At 39.4% G+C, this 16,138-nt stretch overlaps 1 protein-coding gene across 1 annotated transcript in view; it reads left to right on the top strand.

Annotated features, from left to right (window-relative positions):
- The window catches only part of RGS22 (regulator of G protein signaling 22), a 110,207-nt gene that overhangs the window by 81,950 nt on the left and 12,119 nt on the right, over positions 1-16,138 (top strand). The window contains exons 18-24 of the mRNA XM_090040424.1: positions 1,653-1,819; positions 3,793-3,955; positions 4,711-4,869; positions 6,014-6,076; positions 8,953-9,114; positions 12,350-12,529; positions 14,296-14,457. Coding sequence (XP_089896550.1) covers positions 1,653-1,819; positions 3,793-3,955; positions 4,711-4,869; positions 6,014-6,076; positions 8,953-9,114; positions 12,350-12,529; positions 14,296-14,457 — 1,056 coding nt within the window. The remainder of the gene's footprint in view (positions 1-1,652; positions 1,820-3,792; positions 3,956-4,710; positions 4,870-6,013; positions 6,077-8,952; positions 9,115-12,349; positions 12,530-14,295; positions 14,458-16,138) is intronic.

Here is a 16,138-nt window from a genome sequence, read left to right as displayed (position 1 = left end):
CAGGGACAGGATTAGCAGCTGCCAGCAGGAGCTGGTTGCAAGTACCCAGCCCACCAGTCTAAAAGGCTGCTGTCCCCTGGCTTTAAATGATTCAAAACCGTATGTCCCTTCCCCCCCCAGCTCCATGCACCCCAAAACCTTATCTCCCTGGGAGTGTATGTTGAAGGTCACCTGTGTCCTTATTCAGAGACAATACAGGACCTCCAGGCAGTCTAACAATGCCAGGAGTCATTTTGCAGGAGTGGGATGGAAAAACTGTGCTGGAATTCTGAAATTTACTGGGTGATTGGATGGCTGTCTGCTCTATCTGTGTCTTCATTCAGTGTTGTCATGGGTGCTGGGAGGAAGAGGGCTGGCTTCTTGCAGGTGTTGAGGTCTGCTTATTGATAGTGGTGGGAGAACGGTGAGCAGGAATGGAGAAGGGACAGTTGGTAAGAGGGTGGTGGGAATAGTCAGCTCTGCAGGTGAGGTATTGGTGGCATATAATGTTGAAGAGGTGTTTAGTGTGAGGTTGATGGAGTCAGTGTCAGTGGCATCAGAGCTCTCATGTCCAGATAACTGGTATCCTCTTGATCAGTGCTCTAAAAGAGAAGGAGGGACTTCCCAATGTTCTCCTAACCTTCCTGTGCCTTCTCCTTGGCCATGGTGGGAGCAGGAACCAGTGAGTCGTCCTTTTTTTTTTCTGGTCAGAGGCTTCTGAGTCCTTGGTGGCATGAGGGCTGACCCCAGAGTTGCCAATAAATCAGAACTCTGTCAAGTCATCCCCTGCTAGAATCTGTGACAGTTCCTCATAGCAGGTGAAAGCCACTGTCTCAGTGCCCGAGATGTGGTGGTGTCTCAGGCCTTCTTATATTGCATTTTTATCACTTTGACCTTGGCATGGCAATGATGCCAAATGTGATCGTGCCCTTGAGTAGTCATTTTAGAGGTGATACTCTCATAGATGGCCTGGTTGTGGTGGCCTGTCCAGAGTGAGCATTGAGTGTTTTCAATATCCCAAATGGAAAGGAGGTCTATTACCTTTGACCATCTCTGGCTAGTAGACTGCCTTGTGTACATGGCAGAAGATGGTGGCACTGACATTCTGGGTGCAAGCTGCTGTTGATGGTCTCCAAAGGGTCCTCAGAATTGTTTAGTTACAGGGGATTCTGAATCCTTAGGGTGGTAATCCAGCAAAAAGAGGATGCAGTATCCCTTTGCACCTGGCAATAGAATCATAGAAAAGAAGGGCTGGAAGAGACCTCTAGCATTCATATGGTCCAGTCCTCTGACATGTCAGGCAAGTCCAGTGACCCCTGAGCAATGGAGCCCAGTGTGAATAACTTTAAATATGATTTCTTTCCATACCGTAAATTAGATGTGCACTTTATTTCCCTAGGGCTCAAGTAGTTAGAACAGATTCTTTTCCTCCATACAGTGGTATCATTTCTGTGTAATAGCAGCATTCCTTCTATGCTGGGTCATGACACAGCATTGATTCTGAGTTACAGAAAAAATAACTGCATAGAGGCAATCAGCAACAACAAAAAAGCAAGAGGAAGAAAACCAGTAAAGATGGATTAAAGACGTTATCTAATGAAAGAATATTAGACTGATATAGATATAGGCACAAAAAGCCTTAGTTGTGTAACTGGAGTAATTTCTTCCATGAGGGTGCTGTTCCTGAAGCCAGTCTTTTACCGGGTCCTGACATTCTCAAAGAAGAGCAGCTTTTGAGCCAAGTGCCTGATGAGTGCACGGGTTCTATCCTTCGTGACCTGCTCCGCAATAAACTGAAGTTGGAACAGTTCCGCCTCTTCCTTGAAGAAAACTTTGCAATGTACGTTTTCAGTTTCTGTGCTCAAAATGTCTGCTGTCTTTTATGGGAGTTTTGTTTTATAAGTGCCACAGGATTGGAGCCTATCTCTCTTTCTTTCTTTTTCTACTTCACTGTTTCTTTTTGAATTATATAAGTAATGCACTAAAAACAGAACCTTGTTCAGACAACTGAATTATTGCTTTAGGTATTATTCAGGACTCAGTATCCAGTGATAAAATAGTTTTGATCAAATTCTGCTTTCAGAAGTCCCAGGGCTTCTGTTAAAGGCATCCACCTAAAGAGAGAAATTGTCATACAGCGGGTAACCATTTCTCTTGGTATTGCAGTTCAGAAGCTTTTATATTTTTTAAATTAAGACTCAAAATTATAAATACAGAATTTGGCCACATAATTATAAGAGATGTATAAGCAATTGCAGTGTTTGTACATGCAGTTAACATAGTTAAGTGTACAGTCACAGTAACTGCACGCACAACTTAACACACAAAGATTTTGAAAATGTTGGAAAGCCAAGATAAAAAGAAATTTATATAGGAGTTGTGACAGGAGTGAATGGTTCGTTTGAAAATGACATTTCCTTATCGTCTCCACATCTTTAATATTCCAGCAAATGCTGTATAGCTGCTTTCAATAGGTAATGTGTTTTCATGCTTCAACCTTTCAATCCCATTTTATTCTCAACTGTTTTCTTTAAATTACTTTCCTCTGTGATTAAGCTTTGGGTGCTACCTACTGCTTCTGGGTAAACAAAGATATAGTTGTAGACTCCGCATGGCACAAAATATTTTAAAGTGTCTAAGAGTCTTAGTAAAACTGTTATGGAAGATTTGAATACTTCAAAATTAGGCTTTGTTCCAATTTGTAACTAAAACCAAAACTTTCACCATCCCCTATGGAAGGGAATGGAGCTACAGCTCTGGCCCTTGGAAACCCCAGGGTCTACTGGGTGGGCTTCCCCAAAGCCTCATGATTCTAGGAGCCTTGATGTTCCAAGCTTGAAGGAAGACTGCAAGACAGGCTACCCAGCACCATCACAAGCAAGCTTGCAAGAAACCAACCACGGTTCCATCAGAACCTCATCCAAAGTGATCTATCTGTGCTAAACATTTAGATTTTAACTAACTGGCAAATTCCAATGAAGCATTATTTTGTTGGATTGTTTGCTGGTCACCCAGGAACATAAGTATCAATAGGATTTAAGTTCCTAAGAATTCAAAAGATTTTGAAATTGGAACTTTTCTACCTAAGTCACTTAAGTGCTTTTCAAAATTTTCCCCTGGACTAACACCTTTGACAAAAATCAGCAAACATTTATTAGAACAAACAAATCAGCATTGCATGTGGCTATCTTTTCGTGTTTCATTTTCTGCAAATTTTCTAGTGAACAAATTAATTGTCAGGAATTTTCACAAAAAACATCCCATTTTAAGACCCTTAGAGATTAGTCTAAAAATTGATTTTGGAAGCATGAGCTTTTATCATACTTATCTTTGCCAGTTAAGGAACAAAAACTAATATCAGGTGATGTGTATGCCAAATCAAAATTAACATATTAAAGATCTGGAATTTTTAATATAAAAGGAATTCAACTGATTGTGTAAAGTTTATATATCTAGAATTTTGTGTTGAAATCATTCATCAATTAATTTGAATAATAAGACTTGAGAAAATAGGACTATATGAAACAAGGTCATAAACATCAGCAGAAATAAAATTCACCAAAATAATTTATTTTGTTTGTAAAGACCTTCTTTAAAGGCTTTACTTTTTTTGGTCTGAATGTTAACAAGCATCATAGGTCATACTGATTGTAACTTCTCATTTATCAGGGAATTAAGACAAAATGATAGCCAGGATCTGGTCATTTTATTCTGTTTCATTGAATTGTGATCAAATTGGTAATTCATTAGAATTCTAATGATAATTAGATTGACAGTGAATAACAAAGACTGTTATCTTTGATTTGTTCATAGTATGGATCTTTTGTGCTGGATAGATATTGAACAGTTCAGAAGGATGCTCCACAAGGAAAAAGGAAAGCGAGAGGAAAAATCTAAAGATATTAAAAATAAGTACTTAAATAAAAAATACTTCTTTGGACCCAATAGTCCAGCTACGAGAGAACAACAAGAGCAGGTATCAGTATATAAAAATTTAGATAAAGAGAAATTTTGGAGATAAATGTATTTACTCCTGTAGAAATCTGACAATTGATCATAACCGTGTGCTGAGAGGTGCCTATGTCAGCTAGATGCATACCAAATCTATTATTCTAGTAGCTTTTTCTTTGCATTTCCCTTTGTGTTACTGGTGTCCCTAACATCTACCTCAGTACTCTTCCAAACTTTGCCCATTTTTCCTTCAGTTCTCTATTAAAAATCTTCCCAAACCTTCTGTTTTCTGTGCCAGCAATCTGGTTTCATTTCTCTGTTCATAATACATTTACATTATGTAGTCCAGAACCTAGGCTGCAGCCCAGAGTACACAGTGCAGCTAAAAAAGAGTAGGGCAAAAGTGACTTCAAGCCAAAATGACTTATTCCTATTCTGATCTTTAGTAGGAAAGTAAATCTACCTGTAAGTGATACCATGTCTAAGCTGTGGTGATCTAAAGTAACTTAATACTTGTAACATTTACTCATTCCAAGATTGGGCATTATTGTACCAGAACCTGTACATGGACTGTACCTCCTGCATCATAGGTAAGACCAATGTAATCTGCCCCATGCAATGGATATCTGCATATGATCCTTGGTTGAGCATATGATTAAATGCTTTGATTAAAATTAAGGTCATGCTTCAATGGTTTGCTGAGACAGGGCTCAAGAGGAATATGTGTTTTGCCCATACATAAGAATTTCTCTCATCTCATATTGTATTTGAATTATTTAGCTAATGCAGTTAGGTGGAGGCTGGGGACAGATTCTTCATGATCAAGTTTCCTCACCGGTTCTCCTTGAAATTCAGAAATATGTCCAGATGAGGCTAGGAAAAAAATGGCTGCCATTGTTCCTGTCAAATGAACAAGCTGGGACCTACAAAAAAACAAAGGTAATGTTTCAGTACTTAACAGTACATTGCAGTACTGTTTTCTTGCTGGGTCCATAATTTACTTGTGGGATAAGACAGGGAGCAGATGGGGCAGAAAATGATAGTCATTTGTAGCTTACTTTCAGTTTAAATTTCATGGAAGTGAGTTACATATACCAACAGGTTCCAGTTGTGAAACTGTTGACTGTGGAAGCAGTTTAATGGCACAGTCTGACTGATGGCTTTGCTGGCCATGGAAACTGAAGATGATAATGGTTGCTGTCTCTACAGTGTTCCAGACTGTGTGGGGGGCAGTTCTGATATCTGTTGCAGTATTCCACACTTACCACCACTCACTAGACTTGCACACAGCAAAAATCCTATTCTGTAGTATTTTGCAGAATTATTTAAAGAGACAAAAATGCAAGACTGCAAATGTGGAGACTGGATGGCTATAGCTTAGCTTACTGATCACATTAACAAATTATTGTAAATTAATTTACACATTAGAGTTGGTAGTAAGGAAACCATTACTCCAGCCGGTCCATCAGAGCCGAAAAGCTGGCGGATAGACATAGCTTGTGTCTCACTTACTTTTTATGGTAGTATATCGACTTTGGGATCTGTGGGAAAAAATCATATTGCTGGGAAGAACAGCAAAAAATCTTGTTTTTAGCACACCCAAAAAATTGAAACCAGATTTTTTACTGATGCAGAAAAAACTGCCATGTCTAACTAGGCAGAGCTATTTATGGACACTTATTTGATTTAATTCTCTTTTCAACAAAGAGAGGATTCAGAGAGCCATCAAAATCATAGGTGGATTGGATTCTCTGTCAGTACACACATGTATATTTTATTGATATACTTCACTTAATATCTATGGTTTTGGTTAGCATTTGGTTGAAGGTTCATCCCAAGCTTAGCCAACAACACACAAGGGGAGTAATGAAGCTACTGTCATATCTAGCAGCCTTCAACTTCCTAGTGCAAATGATTGGGTGCCCATTTACAGATGGGAAAGGAGTGAAACTAACTCACACCTCTGTATCCATAACAAAATGCCTTAACTAACTGGCCTCCAACCTTCACCTGTTATGGTACTGTACATAGGAATTTAATACAAGGCATATAAATGTACTGATCATCTTATATTCACCCACAGATAAGGGACATAGCTGAAGATCTCCTAATCCAGAGAAATGAGAAGAGGAATGGGGCCTGGAAGGCAAGTGATGTCTATTATTTTCCTCTTCCCTCAATTTCCTTAGCCTTTTCTGTTCAAACCCTCAGGATTTTTCATTAGTCCACATTTTTACAAACAAGCCCCAAACTCAACTGTCAAAAATTGTTGCAAATGCATTGGCTTCAGGGGAGTTCTGCTCACTTAGACTAGTGGCAAATTTAGCCCAGCTGGATGGGACTCTCCGTGTCCGGAGAGGTCCATCTTATACAGTGTATACATCTCACCAAAGACTGTGCAGTGCCCATAGCCTCCAAGGCTTAGAACTGGTTTCATACCTTAAGTGCATGTTTATCTGGATTTCATGCTGTGGACTTATTGGGACAAGCTGTTCATTCGAGCATCTGGTAGTTTGTTTATTGTTGCAAGTGGATTACATGCAGAAACAAAAGAGAATGTGAAGTATGCAGAAGAGTGGGCAGGTTTAATACTATCTCACAGTATCTGTTTCATTTAGAATTGTATTTTATTTGTACAGCACCAAGATAATATCAGTTTTAGAAATCTTAAACTTCTGTAGTATGACAGTTTAGGAGATGTTTGCCAGTATTTTTCCCCTTAAAGAGCAAAGAACTCTGTGGTTGCCAACATACAAGTTGTATACATTTATTCAGTCTAACTTTTATTGTCTGTTGAAAACAATTGGAGACCAGGTCACCAATCACTCATGAAAACCACTGGATAGAAAAGAATCCCTAGTGCCATGTGGATTCTGTTTTTTGAATTTTCACCTGGTATCTGTGTTTAGGATAACAGCTTTTTCCAGCTTGTCACTCATGACACTGTGTGTCATAAGCAGGGTTTAAGTAGATCAGGACTGGTATAGGAGCAGCACCTTGCCCACTGCATAGCGGAGCAGGCCTGACTAATAACATTTTGCTCTCATGTTCTAACATGCAGTCAACTCCTGGTTATAGTGACTCTATGGACTATGTATGGAACAAGCTTCGGGCTTTTGAGGAGGATCAGGAAGACAGTTCTTTTGGAACTGTCCTGATTTAACTTATTTTAAGGTGATGAGATTGTTGGGCTGTCACCATATTCCTTTATTGCAAGAGAAGTGAAGCCCTGCTGCCTGGGCTGTGAACTAGTTCCTGGACTGATTAGTCTCAACTTGATCTAGTCATGGATAGTGGCCAGAAGTCCTCATTCTTCAAATGACATAGTTACATCCTTCTGGCCAGTTAAAGATGAGAACAAGCCAGCATGCCTATTGCTGCCCCTGGATATTTTAGCAGCAGCTGCGGAATTAACCAGAGACTCAAATAGTGAATCCAGCAGAAGGCGCCTGTCCTCATGTTGAAGGACTGATCTTCCTGCCATATTTTCCAGTTCATTCCTGCAGCCAACATCATGTGTCCAGCATTTGCAAGAGCTTAAATTCAGTCATTACAGTGGTCCCTTCTGGCCTTCAAATCTATGACTCCCCTTAATCTTACTTGGATTAAGGCTCAGCCAGCTTGCTCTGACCGCCCAAACACGATGTAATACATGTAACAGCTTTGGCTAAATGAGAAAGGATGGAAAAATACAGCTATGTATCATAAGAACACATAAAGTTATACAGACCCTGGTTCCTTCCTAACCCTCCTAGCAACCTCATTAAATACATTCAGCTAGAGGGGTGACAAGCTAGAATCTTGCAGAATTTCAGGAATGAGAAGCAGCCGGCTAACCCCACCTCTAAGAATGCTAAACTGTGTAAGAATGGAGACAGACAAGAGCAGCCCTTTCCACCCCAGTTGTGCTTTACCATTGTATAAACAAAACCTCACAATTCATGTTGTCAGAAGAATGGAGACTGTTTCTGATCTTGATCCATTCTAAGTTACTTTCCTAGGATGTTTCTTTCAGTTATTTAATGATAGAATCAGGCAAAGCTTGTAATATTAATATCAGCCTTAGAAAGACAGGGAAACTTAGCTAGGTAACTTGACAGCGGCCAGAGTGTGTCTACTTGGTATCAGATAAATATGCAAGAACCCTTCAATCTCTGCAAGAACAACACATTCCTCTGCCTCCGGGTAACTACTGGACTATGCTCCACCTCCCCCCCCCCACACCCCCTCTTGGTCCAGGTGAATGTCATACCAATATTATAGGCTAATTTGCAATCATCGATCTGATAACGATGGGGAATTGTTTGACTTACGTTTAGTGACTACTGGTAATAATAAAGCATAAGACGTACTGTTGGTTCAGTAAAAAAGGACGGAGGACTGATTTCCATTCCATACTTCATTTCCAGCAAACTTCTGCCTGAATCATCCTTTTCTCCTCTCGCTTTTCTGCCTGATTATTACTTTCTGTCTATTTTGCTACCTGAAGATACCCAAAATATCGTGAGGACTTTAAATCATATTTTACTATCAGTAGACTTTCTTCCGGAGAGAGCAAACTCTCCAGCTGCCATTGGTAATCGTGACAACACATTTCAAAGCTGATTTTGTTAGCGAGGTCCCTGTCAGAAGCACTTTAGAATTTTTAGCTGTGTGATTTGTCTGTTCCTTTTTCTTTGTTGTTTGTTTGTAAAAAACAAAAAAGAACTCAAACTGTTCCCTAAAAAGTAACAATGGCTGTTTCCATACTTCATAGTATGTAGTCATATGTTCTAAATCATTGTCAGTCATTTCCTCTCCCATCACATCTTCCAAAAAATGTTGCCCAAACCAAACCAAAGGGGAAAAAAGAAAGAAAGAAAGTAAAGAAAGATTGCCAAGTTCTGTTGTATCCATGTCATAAACTACTGAAAGTTAGGGTCAGTGCAAAGATAAGTATCAGACAGTTTACCCTAACTAATGCCTTTGTTATTGCTTTTTGAAACAGAGTTTATTCGGTGCATTTATTTTTTCTTTTGACAGCATGTGGACAATAAGTGGGTTTCTTCATCTCGGGAAATAATTACTTTTCGTAAAGCGCTGTTGAATCCAGTAACAGCATTTCAGTTTCAGCGCTTTGTGTCTTTGAAAGGAGACTTGCTGGGGAATGGAGTGCTCTTCTGGCAAGAGGTTCAGAAATACAAGGTAAAATGGAAGTCGTTTTAAGTGCATGTATCCATTAATGTGTTTTTGGAGACTTTCAACTAGAATACCTTTAATCAGTTTACTATCAACATCAGTGCAGTTTGCTTCACTGGTTTATTGTTTTCTTCCATGCAGAGCCTCCAGTCTTTTAGACGAATCTTTTAAACTAATTGAGCATTTCATACTCATATTCCTTTATGCTTATACATATTATAGAATCATAATACACATTTAAAGAGATCCAGTCTATGTCCAAAATATTGTTGCTTAGCATTGATGTACACTGTGCTGTGCAAATGCAGTGACAGCACTGAAATACTCATCCAGGTTTGGGGGCATTATAGTTCTAGCAGTACTCCACATTTAAAGTAGAGAGAATATATCACTGAATCAGTCATACCTCTGAAATCAGGTGTATACAAATAGCCCAAAGAGCTTACACTTTAAAAGACAGACTCCTGGCCTAGCTGAACTGAAGTTGCAAGAACCAAACTTGGACTGTTTCTCTCATGAATACTTGCCCCTTGTGAAATTGTGATAGCCTGACAGAAAATGCACACAGGAAAAAAATAAGAACCAGATTGTGCCTTTAGATCATATTGCTGCCAAATACTGCTGTGGGGAGCATTGCTGAACCCAAGGCCCAATGACTCCTCTACTTGTTCTGCATTTCTCCCTTCAGTTTAAAGCTCCCTAGGGATCAGATGGTCCTGGCAGGGAATCAGAAGTCTGTGATGAGGTTAGGAGAGCACTGTGACTGACTATGACTATGCTAGGCTTCTGTTCTCAGAATGCTGGGAATTGCTGCAATCAGGCAATATAGTCAAATATGATGATGATTTAGTGTTTGTACCATGCTGGACTAGTACTGATTTTGTTCAATGTTGTCATCAATGACCTGGAAGACGGCATAGAGTGCATCCTCAGCAAGTTTGCAGATGACACCAAGCTGTGGAGAGTAGTAGATATGCTAGAGGGTAGGGCTAGGATTCAGAGTGATCTAGACAAATTGGAGGATTGGGCCAAAAGGAATCTCATAAGGTTCAACAAGGAGAAGTGCAAAGTCCTGGACATAGAATGGAACAGTCCCATGCACAAGTACAGGGTAGGGGCTGACTGAGTGGGCAGCAGCTCTGCAGAAAAGGATCTGGGGGTTACAGTGGACAATCAGCTGAATATGAACCAGCAGTGTGCCCTTGTTGCCAAGAAGGCTAGCAGCATACTGAGCTGCATTGGTAGGTGTGTTCCCAGTAGGTAAAGGGAAGTGATTATTCCCCTCTATTCAGCATTGGTGAGGCCACATCTGGAGTTTTACGTTCAGGTTTGGGCCCCCACTACAGAAAGGATGTGGACAAATTGAAGAGAGTCCAGTGGACGGTGAAAAAAAATGGTGAGGAGGCTGGGGGACATGACTTCTGAGGAAAGACTGAGGGAACTGGGCTTATTTAGTCTAGAGAAGAGGAGACTGAGAGGGGACTTAATAGCAGCCTTTAAGTACATGAAAGGGTGTTCCAAAGAGGATAGAGGAGCTAGACTGTTTTCAGTGGTGGCAGGTGACAGAACAAAGAGCAACAGTCTCAAGTTGCAGCAAGGGGAAATTCAGGTTTGATATTAGGAAGAATTTTCTCACTGGGAGGGTAGTAAAACACTGCAGCAGGTAATCCAGAGAGGTGGTGGAAGATGCATCCCTGGAGGTTTTCAACACCTGGCTAGACAAAGTCTTGGTTGGGATGATCTAGTTGGGGCTGGTCCTGCTTTGAGCAGGGGGTTGGACTAGATGACCTCCTGAGGTCCCTTTCAACCCTAATTTTCTATCATTCTATGGAGAGCCCAGTCAGGACTAGGCCTAGTTGTGCTAGACAGTTTGTGAACATATATTAAAGATGGTCCCAGTCAGGGGGGAAAAGGGCCAAGAATATGTTTGTTCTGGTAAGCTGTGACCTCAGTTTGCAATTTTCAAGCATTTCTTAAAGTAAATGACAACCATACATTAATGAGGTACTCATCAAAACAGTAACTACTTGCTTTGGCATCATTAATTCATTGGGCAAATGAACATCAGAACCACAGGAAATCAGAGCTGGTACATTATGTTTGAAATTGCCAGAACAGGCTTCTTCAAGGCCAGCCAGTTCAGAAAGCATAAAAGAACCAAGACTCTTTAGCTAAGGCTATGAGATGGAGATTAATTTTTTACTTCAAAAGTGAGACTAGCTGGGGGGCCTAATACCTACACTCAAAATGTCTGAGGCACATCCAGATTAGTGGTTCTTCATAACGGTACTGTGGAGAAAAGTGGTTTGCCAGTTCAGGCATTTTCTTTGTGGAACTCTTCTAGGAAGAAAGCTATTATTGTTTGACCCTCCATTTATGTTAATTTTATTTGTTTTCCTATCAAACAAAGAAAAGTACAGTCTGACCACAATCATACACCCATGGTATTTTGGCAGGGCTGGCAGTCACTGCTCTTTGTAAGATTCAAAAGACTGAACTAGCAGGAGTGTGGCAGGTCAGGCTGTACTGGAGGAATACTGCCAAAACTGTGGGTAGAGTTTTGAATTGTGCCTGCCTCTATTGTCTGAATCATACCATGCCATTAATGTTCAAGCAGAACTCCCTCTGGGTGCTGAGGCCTGCATTGTTCCTTACAGCCTGTCAGATTGGCGGCATGTCTCTGGGCAACTGAAAAAGAAATGATTCCTAAAATAAGTATGAAAAAAATGTAACACTCTGTGGGATTGTGTCTGTCTGCTTCCCTTCATCCTGCTCTCATCTTTCCTTTATATCCTATGTGACTTATTTTTCTTTTCTCTTTGCTTTCATTTTTTGAAATGTATTACATCTCAAATTAATAGGCAAAGCATAAAATGATATTATGGCTGAATACAACACTTCTAGTGTTCTTCTCAGAGCTGTCTCCCATTTGTCAATTACCTGCTCAGATTGAATCAGGGATATCAAATACACGGTTTCATCAGAATCGTGTAAACAGGAACTATTTATCTCCACTCCATAACTATGTATGCAACCTAGTAATCCCACTGGCTTTTTTGGTGTCATGATAACATGTATTTGCTGTTAATGTAAGAACTCAGTTGTACCTTAGTTAATTAGTTGCGTGGAGCTGATGTTCTCTGCATTTCTTTGTCCTTGTTAAGAACTGGGGGAAAGGGAGGTAGATAGCTTCTAATATGCAGTGCCATATTCACTGCATATTGCATCTTCTCCCATTCAGGACATGTGCCATTCTCACTGTGATGATGTTACCATCCAGAATAAGATCACAGCTATCATCAACTGCTTTATTAATTCTGCCATCCCTCCAGCTCTACAAATTGACATTCCAGTTGAGCAAGCTCAAAAGATTGTAGAGCACAGGAGAGAACTTGGGCCTTATGTGTTCAGAGAGGCACAGGTAAGAGGACAAGGATAAATCAGTAACAGATTAGACTAGAGGTATTGTGCCTGATTTGTAGGGGTAGGTTTTGCTTTTTGAGGTCACAATTTTCTGCCCATAAATAAGTGTGGATATCAAGTTGTTCTTAGGGGTGTATTAGCAGGTTATAAGGTATCTTGCTACAGATCCAGAGGTGTGAGTGACCCAACTGCAAAGAGTATCTGATCTCTCAGGCTGGGAAGTCAAAGGTAGTTGGTGCCCACCACATTGCTCTCTTGTGTGCTGTTCGCTATTGAAACTGGTATGCCTTAACCAGGGCCCTTTATGTCCAGAAGGGTCTGTGCCTTCATTGTAAATAACTGTTTTTATTGAGATTAAGGGTAAATGTAAAGAAGAGACTTCAGAATATTAATCACTCAGTAGATTGGGTAAATGCTGTTATTTATACCCTGGAATGGGGCACTCCTTTAGACATACTACTTTTGTTTCTTGGATTGCTTAATTTCTATGTCTTAATTAATAAAATGAACCAATTTTTGTGGTCTGAGGATCCAAACTTCTAAATCTAAAAACTATCAGATGTCAAGAAAGCACAACAGGCATCTTAACTTTCTGACTCTCCAGCCATTTTTTGTTCCTGGAGATTTAAGGAGCTGGCTTGGGAGGAATGTTCGCTCAGCTAATTCTGTTCCACTGACCAAACAGGGTTATTTTTAAATTCATACTATTAACCTTGTATGGTTATTACCTTTTATGCTTTTATGTTTAAAAAATAGAAGTAACTGATTCTTCCCCCTTTTGCCAAACTGATGCCAGCTCCTTTTAAAATCTACAAGCATACTTAGTTCCATTAAAGTCACAAGAGGCAAATGATTTGTAAGACAGGAGGATTTATATAGATCGTCAGATAAATGAGAAGGCTAATTTAAGATTAAGCTGCACTACTGTTAAATGTACCAAACTCTAGAAGTACAGAGTGGAACTAATAGAAGAATTTGGGAAAACAACAGGATGGACACTAGTAAGCATTTTGGGCCTAAATCTCTGAGGCCAGCTATTTTTTAAATCAAAGAAAAGCATAGGATCTTCAGCAGGTTAAAAATCTGAGCCTAGTATATTAAAGATATTTGGGTGTTGAACTCCCATTGATTCTGATGGTAGTTTAGTGCTTAAATTTTTTTAAATATATGAGCCTTGATATGTGCGACAGTAGAATGCACTGAATCTCTCTTTTTTTATTGTTTTCCTTATTCCAGTTCAACAAAGACCCTGTGAGAGATTATATCATTTAAAAATTATCCAAGATTTGCTCATGGATCTGTAATGTGGTTTAAGAGCTTTTCCAGAGGCAAAAAAGTATTTCCTTTCTCTTAAAGAGGAAGAGAAAAAAAGCCCTCTCCCTGATGAACAGAATATTTTAAATAGTTGAGCAGAATAGTGGTGTAAAAAGTAATTCAACTGATGCATATTTTAGTAAGAATACTTGTAAAAAAAAGTGATGGATGTTTTCATTAATGCAGATGATTGTTTAGGGAAATATAGAAAAAGAAAGTGCCTTTTAACTGTGTTTTAGGAAGATTTCTCACCAGTAATAAACACATTGATGAAAAGCATGTGCAAGGCAAAGCTGGACTGAATTGTCAGGAGACCGTACGTGGGAGGAAACATGCTGTGTATTTAAAAAAAGAAATAGTTATTTCATTCTTATGGTAAACTACATTTTTTTACAGTAAACTCTGTTTTCTTAACATCGGCAAGTTGAACTTCCTTTTCTTTCTGCTCAGATGACTATTTTTGCTCTTCTGTTTAAATTTTGGCCAAAATTCTGTGAGTTTCGAAGCAATTTGGCTGATGAAAAAATTTTGCCTGTGTTGGGGAGGAAAAAGGAAAAGAAAGTGGAAAAAGGGAAAAGAAAATCAGCAGAAGAACGACTCACCAAGACTCAGGTGAGAGGCTGAAAGACCAAAAACACACCTTCTGGTGAATAAACATTAACAATACAAATATCCCCTCTATGGGCTTGACCCAAAATCCACTGAAGTCAATGGAAAGACTCTAATATTTTTTTTAGAATACAGATTTTAAATACTATTCAGTATTGGGGAATTAGGCCCCAGTACTGCATATGTTTATACACAGGCTTAATTTTAAGAAGGGAAGTCAATAGGAATACTGTTCTTAAAGAGAAGCACATTATATCTGTGTTTGCACAGCTGGGGACTCCCTCCTCGCTCTCATTTTTAATAGAGGGGAAAGTACATTTTTATTTACCTTTGGGGTGGGGGGTGCAAAAATGTAAAAAATAAAAAAAAAAGGCTGGAGGGAATATTTTCAAACAGCTTGTTCTATATATTGCGTGTGTAAATGTGATAAGTGTTTACCTGCATGCATGCAGGATTTTTAAGCAGGGTTTACTTAGCTGGTATCTATAAGGCTATCAATTACATTTTTAAAAACCCATTTTCTTAGATGTGTTACCAAAAGCACCTTGTAGAATTTAAACAACACATTTTAAAATTCTGATGTGTTGCTTACTCTTCTTCTGGATGTTTTATTATATGTCCCTCAGCTTTTGTAGTGGGATCTTAGGCTACTCATTTACACTTTTGTTTAGAGGGAGTTTCCAATCAGTACCAGGTTTTAGGGGCTTATGCATTGGCAGAAAGGATCTGTGTTTCAGATGTACCTCTCCAATGGCGATGTTAGTTTGTAAAGCTGTTTTTCCTGGAGATAATCTTGTTTTTAAAATGACAGAAAAATTTGTGCTGGTCATAGGTTGGACTAAAAGTTCTTTTTTCAAAACCTAAATGTTCGGATGAGTTTGAGAGTGCCTTTTTAAGGGCAAAGGAACAGCTGCATTGAAATCAGTTGATTATAATGTGTATAGTAGTTTACATCCTCAAAGTACCATATAAACATGCTGTTCAGATACTGATCTATGGTGTTCATAAGTACATGGATGGGTAGAGGCCTAAACTAACTAATCTTCACAGCACTCTGTGAGAACTAGTATTCTACCAGTATCTACCAGTATTCCTATTTTAGAGACAGGGGAAACTGAGAATTGGCAGATACTGTGACTAACACAAGCGACCCAATAATCAGTGTCAAAACCAGAACTCATGCTCTTTTCTCCAGAGCACATTGCTTCCACGAACAAATGCCTGGGTAGACATTGCCATAGTCATGAGGAAAGGATGCAGTGGCAATTACTGCCTGTTTTTGCTTTCACCTCAGACACTTCTTTTCCTTTGGAGATTACCTGATATGCAGATCCTTCAGCTGTTGGGCTGAGGTAGCAGTTGTATGTGGAATGACTTCGGCTTGGGGAAATATGCTTTATACCCTCTCTTTGAACTACATGCCTGTGGCCTAGGCCAGCTAGTGGGATTGAGCTTTGAGCCATGGATTTGTTCTTCTTTAAGGTATTAGACTGCATGTGACACATGGTGGTTGCATCAGTTCTTTTCTGTAAATTGTTCTTATGCCAGTATTTTTAGTGAGTTAAATATGCAGTTGCACTTTGCTTCACTTCCAAAGTAATTCTGAAATTTTAGCCTGAGAGTTATCCAAAACCTGAATGAGGTTTTGTTAATGTTTGTTTTAAATCTGCACTTGTTCTTCCTT

Source organism: Crocodylus siamensis, chromosome 3 (assembly GCF_052110815.1).
Source record: "Crocodylus siamensis isolate JL-2025a chromosome 3, ASM5211081v1, whole genome shotgun sequence".
NCBI classification, from domain to species: domain Eukaryota; kingdom Metazoa; phylum Chordata; order Crocodylia; family Crocodylidae; genus Crocodylus; species Crocodylus siamensis.
Note: the sequence above shows the minus strand (reverse complement) of the source record. Positions and strands in the feature narration are given on the sequence as shown.